The sequence below is a fragment of the Penicillium solitum genome (genome assembly GCF_028829755.1).
Source record: "Penicillium solitum strain IBT 25940 chromosome Unknown utg000004l_segment0_segment0, whole genome shotgun sequence".
In the NCBI taxonomy this organism is placed as follows: Eukaryota; Fungi; Ascomycota; class Eurotiomycetes; order Eurotiales; family Aspergillaceae; genus Penicillium; species Penicillium solitum.
Genome location: NW_027072124.1, coordinates 2,988,009 through 3,003,420, shown reverse-complemented (window position 1 = coordinate 3,003,420; position 15,412 = coordinate 2,988,009). Strand labels below are relative to the sequence as shown.

Genomic DNA, 15,412 nt, shown 5'->3' with positions numbered 1-15,412 from the left:
AGTACCTGGTAGCGAGTGCTTACTACTACTTGCTAGTTAGTAAGCACTCAGGGGTTTTATTGGAGGCCAAGCCCATGCTTGGCGCTGATGTAATACATTCTGCATTTAGCTAGTAATTAGTACTACCCAATGGAAACCATGCGATCCTAACAGAATCTCAGAAACGATAAGCTATGATCACGTGCAAAAGCTCATCCCCCGCATTGCCTCACCTGTTTTTTTCTTCCATCTCGGTCACTCCTGAACGTTATTTATCTTTCGTTCGCAGTAATTATTGGAAGATAGCTATCATGGTAAGCTTCTCGCCTGTCGCGATCGATTCATGGTACTGATTCATGGCAGGCTCCCACAGAAAGCAACAAGCGCTTGGCCTTGGCCGTCATCGATTTCCTCGGCTCCAGCCTGAAAGATGGCACCCTCACCGCCGACGATGCTGAGTCTATTGAAATCGCCCAGTCTTGTATCGCGGATACTTTCAAAGTTGACCCCACTGATGAGGCCGCTGTGAAGGATGCCGTCGGCGGACAATCGTTGGTCGGAATCTACAGCGTCTACGAGAAGCTGCGCAACAAGTCAACCCCGCAATCGGCTGCAGGAGCTCAGACTTCCCAGGAGGAGAAGCCCAAGGTCGGTGTGCCCACACCGGAATCCGATAAGCTGAAGTCCGAGGGCAATGCTTTCATGGCCAAGAAGGACTACGCCGCTGCCATTGAGCAATACACCAAGGCTCTCGAGATCGCGCCGGCCAACCCCATCTATCTCTCCAACCGCGCCGCCGCATTTTCCGCTTCCGGCCAGCACGAGAAGGCCGCGACGGATGCAGAGGTTGCTGCCGCCGCCGATCCCAAGTACTCCAAGGCGTGGAGCCGCTTGGGTCTCGCCCGCTTCGATATGGGAGACTACCATGCCGCCAAGGAGGCATACGAGAAGGGTATTGAGGCCGAAGGCAACGGTGGAAGTGAGGCCATGAAGCGTGGATTGGAGACATCGACACGCAAGCTTGAAGAGACCAGCCGGACCACCGAGCCCCCATCTGAGGAACTGGACACTGCTCCTGGTGCCTCGCGCGGTGGTGCCGGTGGCATGCCTGACCTGTCTTCCCTGGCCAGCATGCTTGGTGGCGGAGCTGGCGGCGCTGGTGGTGCTGGTGGTATGCCCGACCTGGGTTCCCTGATGAGCAACCCGATGTTCTCCGGCATGGCACAGAACCTCATGAGCAACCCTGATATGCTTGGCAACTTGATGAGCAACCCCCGCCTCCGCCAGATGGCCGAAAACTTTGGTCAGGGTGGCGGCATGCCTGACATGTCCAGCCTGATGAGCGACCCCAACCTCGCGGATATGTAAGTTTATGAAATATCTGGGCCTCGGAATTCGCATTAGCATTACTGACAATCGACTCAGGGCTCGTAACATGATGGGCGGCGGTGGCGCTGGTGCCGGTGCCGATGCCGGTGCTGGAGGCCAGAAGTAAATCTCTGGTTCGATGATTGATGCCATGAAATTGAAAGACGCAATCTGATATACCATGTAGCAAATTCACTTTTCAAAGCGTTCCTTAGAAAGAAAAAAATGTTACTTCCTTTCCCCCTGGGCACGTCCACTGCTAGATACACCTCGTGACCGCCATGTTTACCTCGACGGTAGAGTCATGGTACTCATCCCCTTTAACTTCCAAGGCACTACTCATTCTATCTTACCCTTTTCTTTGAATCCAAATTTGTAGGGGTCAGCATTCGTAAATAACACGCCTTTGTGTCTGATGAACACTCATCATGATCTTCGGGATCAAAGTCGTTGGCCTTTAGGTCCTTGATATTTGGGATACCGGCACGCTGGTTGTGTGTGATCAGGTGTATGTCAATACACTCGTCATTGGTCTCCATGGCGTTTCAATCATTACATGATGGTGTTGAAGATGTTCTTTGTGTTCAGATACTTGGTACCTGTTTCTTCAGGCCTCCAGGCTGGGATCAGACCCCACTATAAAAAGTCCAGTTTGTTCAGGAATGGAACTGCAGTTCTTCCTCTTTTCATGATCCTCTTGGTAACTCAAGTCTTTATAATTAGCTAGACCAGATATGTTATTCCTATAATCGCGGAGTCCCGTAAGTCCAGCTCTGGTGACACCTAGCTTGACTCCTTGAGTTGCAAAGACCTAAAAGATCGTGCTAGGGGTCATGGCCATCATAAAAAACAAAGAGACCTCTAGGATGGTTTACCACACTTATACTTGGATATTGATTAGGAAAGGCAACAAATAGGCGACCTAGGGAAGTTCTTCTCGGAAATGTTGACATCTCGGCTTCACGAGATGAATTGAGTCCACCATACACCAAATCTCCAAGGTATGATGAAGAAGAACCTTCGACAGAATACCATTTCTCGAATTTTTCACCGTAACGTGACATAGCCGTCAAGTTCCATGTAATCGCAGAGAAAGGCTCCAGCATCGAGACCAGTAAATTGTATCGAGGGGGGTTTTGTCCTATTCCATCTTCCGGCGCTATGCCTTGGTTTCTCCTGTGGGTTGATCTGCGGAGTTCCAGCTTGATGTTTTGCTGAACATGGCTTTATTCACTTTACCACCGTGTGTTAGCTTATAGTCCATGGTAAACTCGGTAAGGTCCAGGTACCAATTCATTTCATCAAGGTCTCTTCTCTCACTTCAAGATCACAACTGAAGGCCATCTGACTGTATCTGCTAGAATTTCTTTACTGATACTCCCGACAAAATATTCCTTGGATATCATCGGGATACCTGTGGATCAGTACTGGAGGCGGCAATCTTCAAGAACAGAAGATGTCTTTTCCGACGGGCCTTGATAATGGACCAAAAAACAGTTGGTAGATCATTGCTGGAATCCGCTTGTTGTGCCGTGCGATGAGCTCAGACGATTCCTTGAGTGTTGCCAGAGACACCTCCCCAGTAGAAACTGGGACGACAACCGCCTCGGATGGACTTGTATTGATGATATTATTGCACGCACGGGTAATCCAATAGACGAGTTTTTGGCCCTGCTTGTAGTTGAAGTAAGTGGCTCTGTCCGCCATTGTGAAATTGCATAGAGAGAGAATCTTCTCATGTTGGCATTGCTCATTTTATCGTTTGTCTAGTCCTGGCAGTTCCTGGACTGTTTGGGTGGCCCGGGCAGGCAACAATGCACATCATGGTTGATGAGAACCTAGGAGGGGGTAGAGAGCAAGATGACTGTATTGTAGTTGCTAAGTGCCAAGGGGAAAAGAAGAACCGGAACATCTCGTTCTCGCTGTAGTAGTGTATATACTAAGCCCTAACATCCGTTAGGGACCACAAGTGTCATGTCACGCACTATACTATATATATGAGGTCGGTTACGCTCAGATATAGTGGTCTTTTTGGCCTAGTTTGTAACTCGCCAGTCCAGGGGCAGGTTGTAACAAGTCCTGGCAAATACAGCCAGGTGACACGGATCTTAACAAAGCTTGAGGTCTCTTATGAAGCCTCCGATCTCTTCGTGGAAAATGTTAGGAGCACCACGGACAACATTTTGACAAGGCATCGCGATTCGGCTCTCTTCATCGTGGGCTTGAGACGACGACAACGAAGATCCAGAGACACTCCTTCGTGGAAAGGAACACACCAAATACAGATAAATCGTAAACATACAAATTGTCATGATTAAAAAGGGCGCTAATAACTCAACGCGCTGTGGGAAGGTCATGAAGGAAAAGACTATATGATTGCCCCCGAAAATCCAAGTTAATTCTTCATAATTAACATGACATTGGATCATTTTAACGCTAACCCCTAATTGATTCTATACATAAGTTACTTCTCGCATACGCCAATTCTTACATGCTAAGAATCCTGAACTTCTACGGAATCGGGATTAGCGGCATTAATACAGTATGACGCCTCTATCGCCCATTTTTATATACAACTTGATACATGTATTCTCTTGAGCTGAATAAATCAGACAATTCAAGCCGGCAAGAATCATATGACTTAGAACAGACAGCAGGGCGCAAATAATATAGAAGTAAGAAATGCAATGAGGAGATGGTATGTATATATATATTTTTACAGTGGGTCGACATCAAAGTTGTGTCGACATCTCAAGATAACTACGGAATACAATATATAGCGAAAATAATTCAAGCCAAAAATGTCTGTTTATATATTTACACAATTTTCAAGGAGCTTCATATGATGGGGAGCCCATTCCGGCCCCAACAGAAACCAAAACCAACAACCCAATGCAGTCATACAGAGTGGCGAGGGGAGAGTGGGAAGAAAATGCACAAAGACGCCAGTAGAACACCTCAAGGCCCAGAGAAATGCCATCAGATAAAATCCAACGCATCCTAGACTATGGGAAGGAGCAATCGGATTTGAGCGGACTGAGCCGTAGGTCCTCAAGAGTAAGACTTGAGGCAAAACGTCAGACGAATGAAGCATTAATACATGAAGAAAAGAAAATCCGATTAACCAGCGAAGGCCCGAATTGGGAGTCACTGCAACAGGCGTAACCGTAACAGGTGCCAGGATCCACCTGGCTTGATATCAAACAGTTGTATTGTACAGTTGAAAGGGGTGGAGTGGAAGTCAAGATGCAAGAGGGGGTGAGATCCACGAGGGAATATGCCGACAACAAGATAGAGAAAAATGTGGCAGTATGGAGTGAAGAGGGACAGGATTGCGCTCTTAGATGTAGTCACGGGCAGCCTTCTGCAGCTCGATCAATCTCCAGCCCCGAGTCTCGGGGTTGTTGACTTCATCAGGGATACGAGTCAATCCGATGGCATAGGTGACCAGCTGCACCTTGTCATCCGTACCAGCGGCTAGCTCACCAGTCTTGATCTTGCGGTAGACGTGGATCTCCTGTGTCCGGCAAGTGACAACAAACACAGGAATGTCACCGGGGTCCAAAATACGGGCGTGAGAAATATCCACACCACGGATATCCAAAATGCGACCATCCGACTTGAGTCCGGCAGTGGTGTATTGCTTAGCGAGAGCAGCGTAGACGTGGAACTGAGCATCTGAAAGCCAGAGCTTGAGTGTCTCAACATCACCCTTGACATAAGCGTCAAGGACCTCTGGCAACATGTAATCACGCATCTCGCGCAGGAAAGGCTCCATCTGGAAGTTGGGATCGATCTCCCGGAACTTCTTGATGACCATGGCGGTCTCGTTCTCGGCAAAGAAGCCAGCAACGCGATCGGAGATGCTGCGTGCTGTGCTGATTAGGGGGTTCTCGGATTCGTTGTAGTTCTCCTTGATCGTGAAGAGCTTCTGCATCATGGGGTTGGAGTCCTTGAAGTCTTTCCAGGAGTCTTTCCAGGCGGAATCTTTGTGGAGAGTGACATTGGTACCGGCGCTAGAGATAAATCAGTTAGAAACGCCAAAATTGAAACCTTGTCGTCATCAAAACTTACTTGGGATCTTCAACTCTCTCCTCGACACGGGCAGACTTTCCAGCCTTGAGCTCCTGCTCCTCTCGGCGCTGGCGCTGCTTGCGACGTTCCTCTTTCTCGACCCAACCGCCGTAGCGCGAGCTGCTGCCATCATCAATGGCGTCCTTCACACTCTTGTACGCTTCGGTTTCCCGAACGGGTCTCGTGGCCTTCTCGAGTCCCTCTCCGGTTGCATTGACACCCTTTCGAACACCCTTCACAACGCCGGTGTTCCATGTCCAAGCAGCTCCCTTGCCAATGACTTGACCTGTTGTCTTGAAGGCTGTGGAGGTTTTGGAGGTCGTAGCGGTCGACGCAGCCTCGTAAGCAGCGCGCGCACGTCTGACATTCTCATTCTCGGTGAACTGGTGAGCAGAGGAGGCTAGCGCCTTGGTGGACTCCTCCCATTCCTTGGAGGCCTTGAACTCGGTCTGCAGAGTCTCACGGAAGACTTGCCAAGGAGACTTGTCTCCATGGGGTGGTGGTGGAGCCTTCTCTTCCTCCTTCTCTTTTTTCTCCTTCTTGGACTCTTCGTCCTGTGATTCGGACTTTGCGTCCTCACCCTGCTTGCCCTCCTGTTGCTTTTGCTGTTGCTGCCAAAGGGAGGTTGCGGCGTGGAAAGACCGCGTCAAAGGGAGAGCGGCGAATGGTGAGACAAGTTGAGAGATGGGGTGGGAAGGGGATTGAAGGACGGCTCGGTGGCTCTTCGCAGAGTGAGTGAATGTTTGAGCTGAGACGGTCGAATATGATCCGGCGCGAGACAACCGCTGAGATGATGCTCGGAGGGACGGTGCCTGGGACCGCAAGGAAACGGCTCGTGCCGCGGACATGTTGGCCGGAATCATGCTCTAGAGCGTTAACGGGATAGGAGAACAAAATAAAATTAAATATGAGGGTAGAGGAAAGATGGATTCCAGCCCAGCCTGGACGCGATATGAAGAAGGTGATGGGGAGGAGGCAAAGATCTCGGGGAAGGGAAAAAGTGCAGATGCCAAGACTTCGAAAAACTTCCAGCGTTTCCCTCCGGTCCGACAACGGCTCTACACCACCCGCGCCTTGTGGTCATCTCGGCACTTCGCATTGGTGATTTGTGTTCAATTGATCAGCTGTTTATAATTCAGTGTCGGTTTCCTCATTTGATATTCCCCCTTTGTCGCTGCAAAACCCAGTCACCACGATGAGCTCCTTTTCGATGAGCAAGTTGACCAAGGCGTTGCCCTCAGTATGCCGCCAATCTCAGCCTCGAGTCTCCTCCTTGAGCATTACACGTCCATTCTCCCACCAAAGCACGCGTTCGGCGCGCAACGATGGTAGCGACATTGAGAAACAGATGCTGAATCGAGAACCTGGGTCACCTTCCGGTTCCTCATCGCCGCTTTCTGCAATCACACAAATGATGCAGGGCAAGAGGTCAGGTGCACCGTCCTCGCGCGGTAGCTCTGACTACTCCAGGATGGCCGAAAGCCTCGAAGCCGACATGATCAAGAATCCCTACGCCGACCGAGCCCCTCCCCACCACCTGCACGTCTACTGCCACAAGCACAACACAATCCTCACCTTGGCACGACCAAACGGCAGCCCCCTTATGTCCATTGGATGTGGTCAGATAGGTTTCCGCAAAGCTGGTCGCTCTGGATTTGACCCTGCATACCAATTGTCCGCTCATGTTATGAATCAGATTCAGGAAAAGGGCTTCCTGATGGAGATCGAGCGGTTGGAGGTCGTGTACCGTGGGTTTGGAAAGGGTCGCGATGCGTTTACAAAGGTCCTGCTGGGCCACGAAGGACGACACCTTCGGGGGCTTGTTGCGCGAGTGACCGATTCCACTCGCCTGAAGTTCGGTGGTACTCGCAGCAGACACGTGCGTAGACTGGGTTGATCTCTTTCCACAGGAGAGACCATGTTTTTGTTTTGGGTTGGCTGCTTGTGTGTGGCACAGCTGTACCGGATTGCATTGTGCGGAGAGACCTCGGCAGTCCTTTTTTGTGTTTTTATCTATATGGCATGCCTGTCGCCATCTATTCTCTGTATATTAGAAATATCATGACAGGACTACACAAAATCTACTAGCAAGACCTCTGTAAATTAAGACTGAGTCCAACACTTGACACTTTTTTTGGCCTGACAAAATATTTTAGGAAATTAGGGAATCTCCGAAGCTATCCAAGAGCATGGCCAGGTCGCAGTGTATTGAATGGAAGAATTACCCAATGCGGTATAGCGCCAATCAACTTGTCGATCACGTTCTCGATTCACCCGCAACACATGTGCCTCTGCTTCAACTCTTATCCTTGTGATTTCTTGTTTTCTACGATCTAGCATTGTGATTTTGTTCAAGCTTATTTGCAAGTCTGTCCACTAAATCCAACGACTCCCTCTGACTTCATATCGCGCTGCTGCCTGTTGGATGCGAGCTGCCCTTCCCCGCGAAATCTTACGGCGCACATTTCCCCTGCTGCGGAGCTTTGAGACGGACGCCTTGATGGTTGCTGGAGTCCTTCGACTGGGCCGTCCAAAACCGTTTGGATGCACCCTCTAAACCCTTTCCTCCGTGCCTTCTTCCGAAGCACTGTCCCGGGCCAGTGTATACCGGTCGAGAATCATGTAGGTGGAGGCTGTGAAGCTTGCCTCGGATCACCCGGAGTGGCTAATTGATATCGCGTGTGCGTCTCAGGTCTTGCTAGTTCCAACGACAGAGTCTCTCATCGGGTCACGCGACCGGGAGTCCAACCTGCTATATTCCGATCTTGTCGCGTCGGAGGAGTTCCTAGGGAGCCATGTGCTCCGCATCCCAATCCACGCTGGCTCTGCGAATTCCAAAGAGGAGAACAATGTGCGAGAGAATCGAGGGAAAGCAAAGCAGGTGACGACATTCAATGGGAGGACGGTGATCATCAAGGACAACTCAGTATACAGCAACAAAGGTAAGAGCACTTGTTGGTGAATGCGCTCGCCTGAATGTTTAGCTAACACGGTCATTTCTATTAGGATTCAAGTCACTCACACAGGCGCAACTGCTTTCCGACGTGTTATATTACAGCCCGTCCAATGAATCGCGCCCATGGCTGATTTACTACATCTCTCGCCCATTGATCGGAACGTATGACCCTGCGAAGATCTCACCAGCGGTAGTCCCTGGAACCGACATCGGGATCGTTGGACAACCTAGGCCGGACAAGAAATATGGAAACGGAGATTCAATCGGGACGCCACCAAAACAAGAGATCAAATCTTTTGGGGAGCTGCTAGCCAATTACCCGATGATTGCCAGGCAGATGCACCCGGGCCTGGAAAGATTATTCAAAGAGTTTGGAAAAGAACTTGGTAAACCATTGCCGCCTCCACCCTCACGATCGCCATCTGCGTCCGGCAGTGAACGCGTCCACAAGTTGTCCCGCACCGAGTCTTGGACAGATGAAAGTTCTTCCATCCGCAGCTGGTCGTCACGCAGCAGAGGGCGATTGCCCTTCAATTCCGAGGAATACTTTGAGGACGACGAAGATCTCATGCGTCGAAGCTTGGAAACCGCGGTGACTGCGGCCATTGATCTTTTCCGCCTCGTTGACAAGCAGCAATTATCGTTGCTTGGTGCGACTACTGACCTCACCGGTCCTCTAGTGGAGCGACTAATCGAACGTTATGTTGCCGAGCAAGTTCATGAGCCGCTGCTCTTCCCCCGTCTTTGTTCATTCCGCCAACCAGAGGACACAGAGCTGGATTCCCGCATTCGCCAGATGGAGAGCATTGATGTGTCCCAAGTTGGAATTTCCGTTGAAGGTGGACATGAAGGGAAGCGAGAACTGACTCGCCGACTTGGGCGAGCTGTGGAAGAATTCCGGAAGATCAACGACGCTCGATGTCCCCATGATATGCTGAATACCCTCCTTGGAACAGTGAAGGTTATCTCCTTCCCTGGAAGTTATGATCAAATCGACGGCTCGGCATCTGAGAAGGGAACTTCCTCTGTTACAATCAACGCTGATGTCTTGGTGTCGTTGTTGCTTGTTGTGGTCATTCGTTCTCAAATACGGCATCTCCAAGCTCGGTTGTTGTACATGCAGCATTTTATTTACATCGACGACGTTGATAATGGCGAGATGGGATATGCTTTAAGTACATTCGAAGCTGTTTTGATGTATCTCGTTACCGATTCCGCCGGGTTACGGCGTGCGAGCGTTCGGAACAGACGTTTGTGGCAAGCGACAAAGGCTGGCAGAATATCGGATATGAAATCTATACTGGAACCGAACGGGGACCACGAATCAATAGATGATACGACTCCACCGGAACCGGAGCGAAAGTCTGTACTGTTCCAGACAGATGACGCCGATGAACCGGATGATCTCCCTCTTGAGAACTCCTACACGAGTCATACAAATGGCGAATCATACCAGGATGAAGCTGTTGTCGATGCACCACCGCTATCCCATGTGTTCCCATTCCAAACTTGGGATGATCTTTCGATTATCCAAGAATCTCACCCGCACCGCCCAATCAAGAAGGTTTCAATGGACGTTCGCAGCCTATCGGAATCATCAGCCGTCTCATTCATCTCCAGGACTGCAACCCTTGGGTCCATGGCCAGTGGGATTGAAGGTGACAATTCGATTGAGACCTTGACAAGAACCCAAGATCCTGCTGGCCATTCCATACCGATGATGGCAGTCGAGGCTCGTCAGGCTGAGGCTTTGAAGTACCTGTTGACTCTAGAAGAATACTACCCCTTGGAAGAAATCATCCAAGACACCAATGCCGATGGGACCACGCTATTAAATGCTGCGGTTCAACTCGCACACAACGACATAGTCAAGATCCTCTTAGACTTCCTATTTGCAAGGTCAAATACAAGCGTGGTTGCGTCCTACTTGACCAAATCTGACGTCCACGGTCGTACTGTTGCTCATTATCTTTTCAGCACACCCTCGCTGCTGGGGAGACTTGGTAACATTATCCCATGGCGACAACGGGACAAACATGGGCAAACACCGCTCTTTGCGCTTTGTCGCTCATACGATCATCCAGAATACAAATCAATGGTCCAAGCTGGTTTAACTGCAGCGCAATGGGCGCAAGGTGACAATAAACCTCTCCAGCTTGATGACCATGTTGATATGAAGGGGAATACATTGTTACATATTGTTGGCGACCCTGAGATTACCCGGCGCATATTGCTGGACAGCGATTGCGACCCCAACGCAACCAACGACAAGAGATTTACCCCATTGATGATGGCCAGCAAGTACGGGCGAGTTGATCAAGTTCGCATCCTCTTTTTAGACCCAAGAGTCGACGTTCATGTTAAAGAAGCCCGTGGTTTGACGGCCGTGGAATTGGCCAAGGATGATGAGGTGCGAAATCGCATCGACGATTTGATCTTGCTGTCCCATCCTCCATCAGCTTGCGGAGATCCCTCGGGTCGTGTCACAACGGTCGTGCGGTCTTACTTCGTTGAGGACGCAACCGTGCGCTTTATTCTCAAATCCGGCGCGCCATTCCCTCCGACTGAATCAGTGGCATCATCGCGGCCCGGATCGACTACGTACACGGTTACGACATGTCGCCGCAATTTCTCCGACTTTGAGAATCTGGCTAAATGGCTTGCAGTAGAACATCCGGGATCTTACATGCCGTCTCTCTCGGATTTCCGGAATCCATTCCAGATCCACTCGAAACCATCACGGTCTGTGCTCCATGATCTCCAGGAAAGACTGGATCGGTTCCTGAAGACCCTTCTCGCCCATCCAACCTTTTCAACTCACGAAATGTTATGGGAATTCTTCCTCGTTCCAGAACTTCAGCCTGAGATGGTGGCCGACCGATCGCACCGCAAGGCTGCCGTGCTCACAGAGACCATCGCAGACGAATATGCGCCGGTGTCACTAGAGGGCATGCGGGACACGGAGCAGTTTATTACCCACGCCCAGGACATGGTGCGCGGTGTACATGTCAACACGCGGTCCCTGATTCGCCGAGGGCACGCATTGCAGAATTCCACATCCGATCTTGCTGATGCGGTGATGATATGCTCATCTGTCCTTGCTACACTCCGAGCGCCCACCAATGCACTTCCGATCTCACACATTGAGGCATTTGCCCGTTACGCTACCTACCTATCGACCTCTAGGTCTGACTCCTCCGCTCTTCTCCAGTATTTGGCAGCCCTTTCCTCAATCGACAACACAACCGCCGCAATCCTCATCTCTTTATCCCGCCCATTAGCCCTCATGTCTTCCCTCTCTTCAACAAACCGCCATATCTCTCGTTCTCGCTCCTCTCTCCTCTCCCCCTCCCTCCCCCGAAAATTCAACATCAATCTGCCCGGCTTCGAAGAGTCTCGCCAAAAGTCTGTTCGTGACCTTGAACAAAAGATCCGCGATGGCGAAGCCGAGTCCACTCGGTTGGCGAAAGAAGTCTCGTGGAACAAGGATGTCGTGGTCGGCGAACTCGCTGGCTGGACCTCATGGCGGGAAAGGGTCGGTCGTGACGCCATCCGAGCGTTTGTCAAGGATACCCTTGTACGCGAAAAGGAGCGCGGCAAACGCCTTGAACGGTGCCTACGCAGTGTGCGCGATATGAATGCATGAAGATGAAGATCATATATCCGGATAGACCTGAAGGATCTCTTTCCACCTTACCTTTTGTATCAGCTTTCGTTTCCTACTTTTCTACCTGTACATCTCATGGCGGACATGTGTTCGAGAACTTTGCTTCTGTATGTGTTTTTAATCTTTGTCGGTTTTATGTCTGAAGCGTCCCCAGGACTGGAATAGCGAGGCGCGTGGAGGTGGGACTTCCCCTTTGCTTTTTGTTTTTTTTGTAGCTCAGAGAACATTCAATGAAATATCATGATCATTGATTTCTTGTGATCTCAGCCTCAAGCATCCCAGGACAAATATGGAAGGAGCGAAGAGCCCTGCCTTAGTCACTTGCTCTATCTTGTCGTCTCCCTCATCATCTAACGCTTGCATCCTCGTCCCTATACACTTGAAGTTAGCATTTGAAGGTATGTTGCCTGCCTAATACAAAGAACGCCGGTTAACGCTATATCAAGGTCCCCTGGAATCACAATTTGATGCGTCTACCAAATCACCATGGCCTTGCACCAAGTGAACCCCGCGCATTATGTTATCAGCCACCTTCCTCCTATTCTGTACACGGAACTCAGAGTCGGTAGTGGCCGCGTTATCCCAACAGAGTTCACTCCTCCAAGCCCAGTTGATACACCACAGTCCTTGTTCCCACATTGCCCCAAAGTCACAGCAACAGACCGGGTCCATCGATTCATCCGCCTCAATGAAGATAACCGCTCCATCGAAGATGAATTCCTCATCTATACGGACGCCACGTGTCTGGATGACGGCAAAACAAACGCCAGAGCGGGTTGTTCCTTCGTGTACAACGATTCCGCATCTGGTTGGGCACGCTTTCCTCTGGAGTTCAAGGGGCCCGATGGTCAACAGCAAATCTTGACAGTCCACCGCGCACATATCCGCGCCATCATCGCAGCTCTGCGGTACAAAGACTGGGCTGCGGATGGCTTCAGTCGTCTGATCATTGCAACTGACTCGGATTACCTGGTAGATGGTATCACGAGTTTGATAAGGGAATGGCTAAATTCGAGTTGGGTATCAACCTCAGGGGAGCCAATCAGGAATCGGGACCTTTGGGAACGTCTTCTCGGTGAGGTGGAAATATTGGAGGAGAAGGGGATCAGGGTTCAGTTCTGGCGGATTCCTAAGGAACTGAACGTGAAGGCGGACCGTCATGCTAAACACGCTGCCTTTATGGAAAGACATCAGCAATTTACCGATCTCGCCGGTACCAGCGATGTTTCTATCTAGAGGAGGACGTTTCACTGCTGTGCTGAAATTCATGACACGCCGAAGGAAAGGAGGAAGCACCGACTGGGATCAGCGCAAGGAAGATGAAGGCTCCATCAGCACCAAAAAATGCAAATGAAAGCAACACAATCAATCCATGAATCGAGTCTCTTGGGTGCTAGTTCTATATTTTTTACTCAAGTCTTTGATGGGAAATGATTAGCAATTGGATATCTTTAGGTTGTGCCTTGGAGTTATTCAGCTTACCATCCTATACTTCCGTACTACCAATGTTAGCTGCTGTTTAAACTTGGCATTTCCCAACTTCTAGGTGGGACTGGTATCCAATTGAACAATGGGATTAATAAGAAAGATAAGCATTGGAAAGACCTGGACACTATACATAATGGATAAGAGGTGTCAGCAACAAGAAATCTCGTTTGAGAACATTAACTTCCAAAAATATTAACGGTGAGAGGGAAGTCAAAGACAAGGAATAGCCGCCTAGTCATTTATGGAACCTGAATTCACCACAATCTTTCCTCGTCGAGTTTAAACGAACTGCCATACCATAAAGGCAAGGCCAAACCAACACCCCACTGTATGCCACCAATGGTCACACATGACCGAAAGGAAAGGGAGTAGCGGGAACAGATGTCCATTGGGGCATATCATCATTAGGTGAAACATCTACCAACACTGGAGAAACGGGAGAAGTGGGACTCATTGGTCCAGCAGAGTCGATATTTCTTGAATACGCCATGCGAGAAGTCTCCGCCTCGTTGAAAATGCGGGATGCAGACAGCAAAACGCCTGCACTAGCTGGACCACTTGGTGCACCAGAAGCACTCGAACGACGTGCATATAGCTGTGAGCTGCGAGCGGCCGATGGGCCAGCGGGACTTTTGGGGCGGCGCGAGTGGTTTGAAGATTGACTAAGGAGCGAAAACCTCTCAGTCCCGGCAGAGGTCGTAGTCCAAACCTGGGAGGATCCCGCCGTCGGGATGACAGAGGATGAGATAGATGCTCTCGGGGTTGTGGTTAACGAGTGCTGTCCCGAGCTGCCTCTCTGAGCCTGGTCCGACGGCGTACTATCAGAGGTCGTGGACCAAATCTGGGATGATCGCGATGTTGGAATAGCGGACGATGAGATGGATGCCCTTGGAGTTGTGCTAGACGAACGTTGCCCCGAGCTGCTCCACTGTGTCTGATCGGACCGCAGGTCATCGGGATCCGACTCTTGAGTTGAGGTCTGCGTCGAGGTGTGGGTATCTGCAGAGGAAGAAGGTGTGGTGTCTTGTTTTGTGAGATAAGGCTGAGGTGGAGGCTGAGGTGGATGCTTGCAGTGGTCAGCATTGTCCGCGTCGTCAATTATGATGGTGATGGAGGGAGACCCGCTTCCGCTTCTGCTGAACATGATTGAGCTCCGCTCGGGCTGGATATCCTTCAAGAGGAAGTCATCTAGAGTCCTGCTTGTGTCCTCGGCTAGGGACACTGCGGACTGATCAAATTGGTCATTCCCCTGACTCTGCTGGCGACGAAGCCGTCGGGCGCGGAGTCTTCGTTGGATGTACCACACCACCAAATATATCAGTGCCCCGAGTGTGAGGATACCAAGAATGGCGGCTGTGGCAATGGCGAGCTTCCCGTAGTCCCCGTTTGTCATGATGGAAGGGTTGGAAGAGAATGGATGTCTTGCTGTCTGGCTGGTAAATTGTAGAGAGAGTCATTTTGCGTCGGGTGTAACGGTATCAGTACACTTGTGAAATAAAGCAGGTGCGATGTAGGGTTTCTGGCAACCACGTGCGTTGTAAATAAATCCATGAATTGTATATACAGACCTAGGTATGTATATGGGAGTGAGGCAAAATTAAGCACCTATAGTATGGAAGCATCAAGACTGCATTCTATCTACCTTTTAAGCTGCAAAATTATCATTTTCATCTGTGCTATAGGTTTATGAGAATGACCCAGCGTGGTATATCTAGGAAGCGAGTGGTTATAGAGATCATAAACTTGAAAATAAATTATTCCGACAATGAAGTCGTTTTATGAGTTTGGATATCTATAGCGCTAGAGCTTCCAAGATGTTTGTATTAAGGCAATGATTTGGCAAAGCATACCGAGGTGATGTCTTCTGAGGTTGTCGCCTT

General features: G+C 50.1%; 7 protein-coding genes across 7 annotated transcripts; 4 read left to right on the top strand and 3 right to left on the bottom strand.

The window, feature by feature from the left end:
• Nucleotides 1-237: 237 nt before the first annotated feature.
• N7455_007135 (uncharacterized protein) lies at nt 238-1,624 on the top strand. The gene is made up of 3 exons (XM_065605546.1): nt 238-293; nt 343-1,343; nt 1,405-1,624. Exons 1-3 carry the CDS (start codon nt 291-293, stop codon nt 1,472-1,474), a joined length of 1,074 nt encoding a protein of 357 aa, XP_065461400.1. The 5' UTR covers nt 238-290; the 3' UTR covers nt 1,475-1,624.
• A 1,166-nt stretch (nt 1,625-2,790) lies between these two features.
• On the bottom strand, nt 2,791-3,054 carry N7455_007134 (uncharacterized protein; the record flags this gene model as incomplete). Its single annotated transcript, XM_065605545.1, has 1 exon — nt 2,791-3,054. The coding sequence occupies one exon, from the start codon at nt 3,052-3,054 to the stop codon at nt 2,791-2,793; it is 264 nt and encodes an 87-aa protein (XP_065461399.1).
• Nucleotides 3,055-4,687: 1,633 nt separating this feature from the next.
• Nucleotides 4,688-6,284, bottom strand: tim44 (protein translocase subunit TIM44; the record flags this gene model as incomplete). The annotated part of the gene is made up of 2 exons (XM_040957718.2): nt 4,688-5,363; nt 5,422-6,284. The coding sequence occupies 2 exons, from the start codon at nt 6,282-6,284 to the stop codon at nt 4,688-4,690; spliced, it is 1,539 nt and encodes a 512-aa protein (XP_040811718.2).
• A 332-nt stretch (nt 6,285-6,616) lies between these two features.
• Nucleotides 6,617-7,318, top strand: N7455_007132 (mitochondrial 37S ribosomal protein uS11m; the record flags this gene model as incomplete). The annotated part of the gene is made up of 1 exon (XM_065605544.1): nt 6,617-7,318. The coding sequence occupies one exon, from the start codon at nt 6,617-6,619 to the stop codon at nt 7,316-7,318; it is 702 nt and encodes a 233-aa protein (XP_065461398.1).
• A 647-nt stretch (nt 7,319-7,965) lies between these two features.
• On the top strand, nt 7,966-12,023 carry N7455_007131 (putative VPS9 domain protein; the record flags this gene model as incomplete). The annotated part of the gene is made up of 3 exons (XM_065605543.1): nt 7,966-8,043; nt 8,114-8,363; nt 8,428-12,023. The coding sequence occupies 3 exons, from the start codon at nt 7,966-7,968 to the stop codon at nt 12,021-12,023; spliced, it is 3,924 nt and encodes a 1,307-aa protein (XP_065461397.1).
• A 507-nt stretch (nt 12,024-12,530) lies between these two features.
• N7455_007130 (uncharacterized protein) lies at nt 12,531-13,280 on the top strand (the record flags this gene model as incomplete). The annotated part of the gene is made up of 1 exon (XM_040957809.2): nt 12,531-13,280. The coding sequence occupies one exon, from the start codon at nt 12,531-12,533 to the stop codon at nt 13,278-13,280; it is 750 nt and encodes a 249-aa protein (XP_040811830.2).
• A 595-nt stretch (nt 13,281-13,875) lies between these two features.
• Nucleotides 13,876-14,925, bottom strand: N7455_007129 (uncharacterized protein; the record flags this gene model as incomplete). Its single annotated transcript, XM_040957712.2, has 1 exon — nt 13,876-14,925. The coding sequence occupies one exon, from the start codon at nt 14,923-14,925 to the stop codon at nt 13,876-13,878; it is 1,050 nt and encodes a 349-aa protein (XP_040811828.2).
• Between the last annotated feature and the right edge of the window lie 487 nt (nt 14,926-15,412).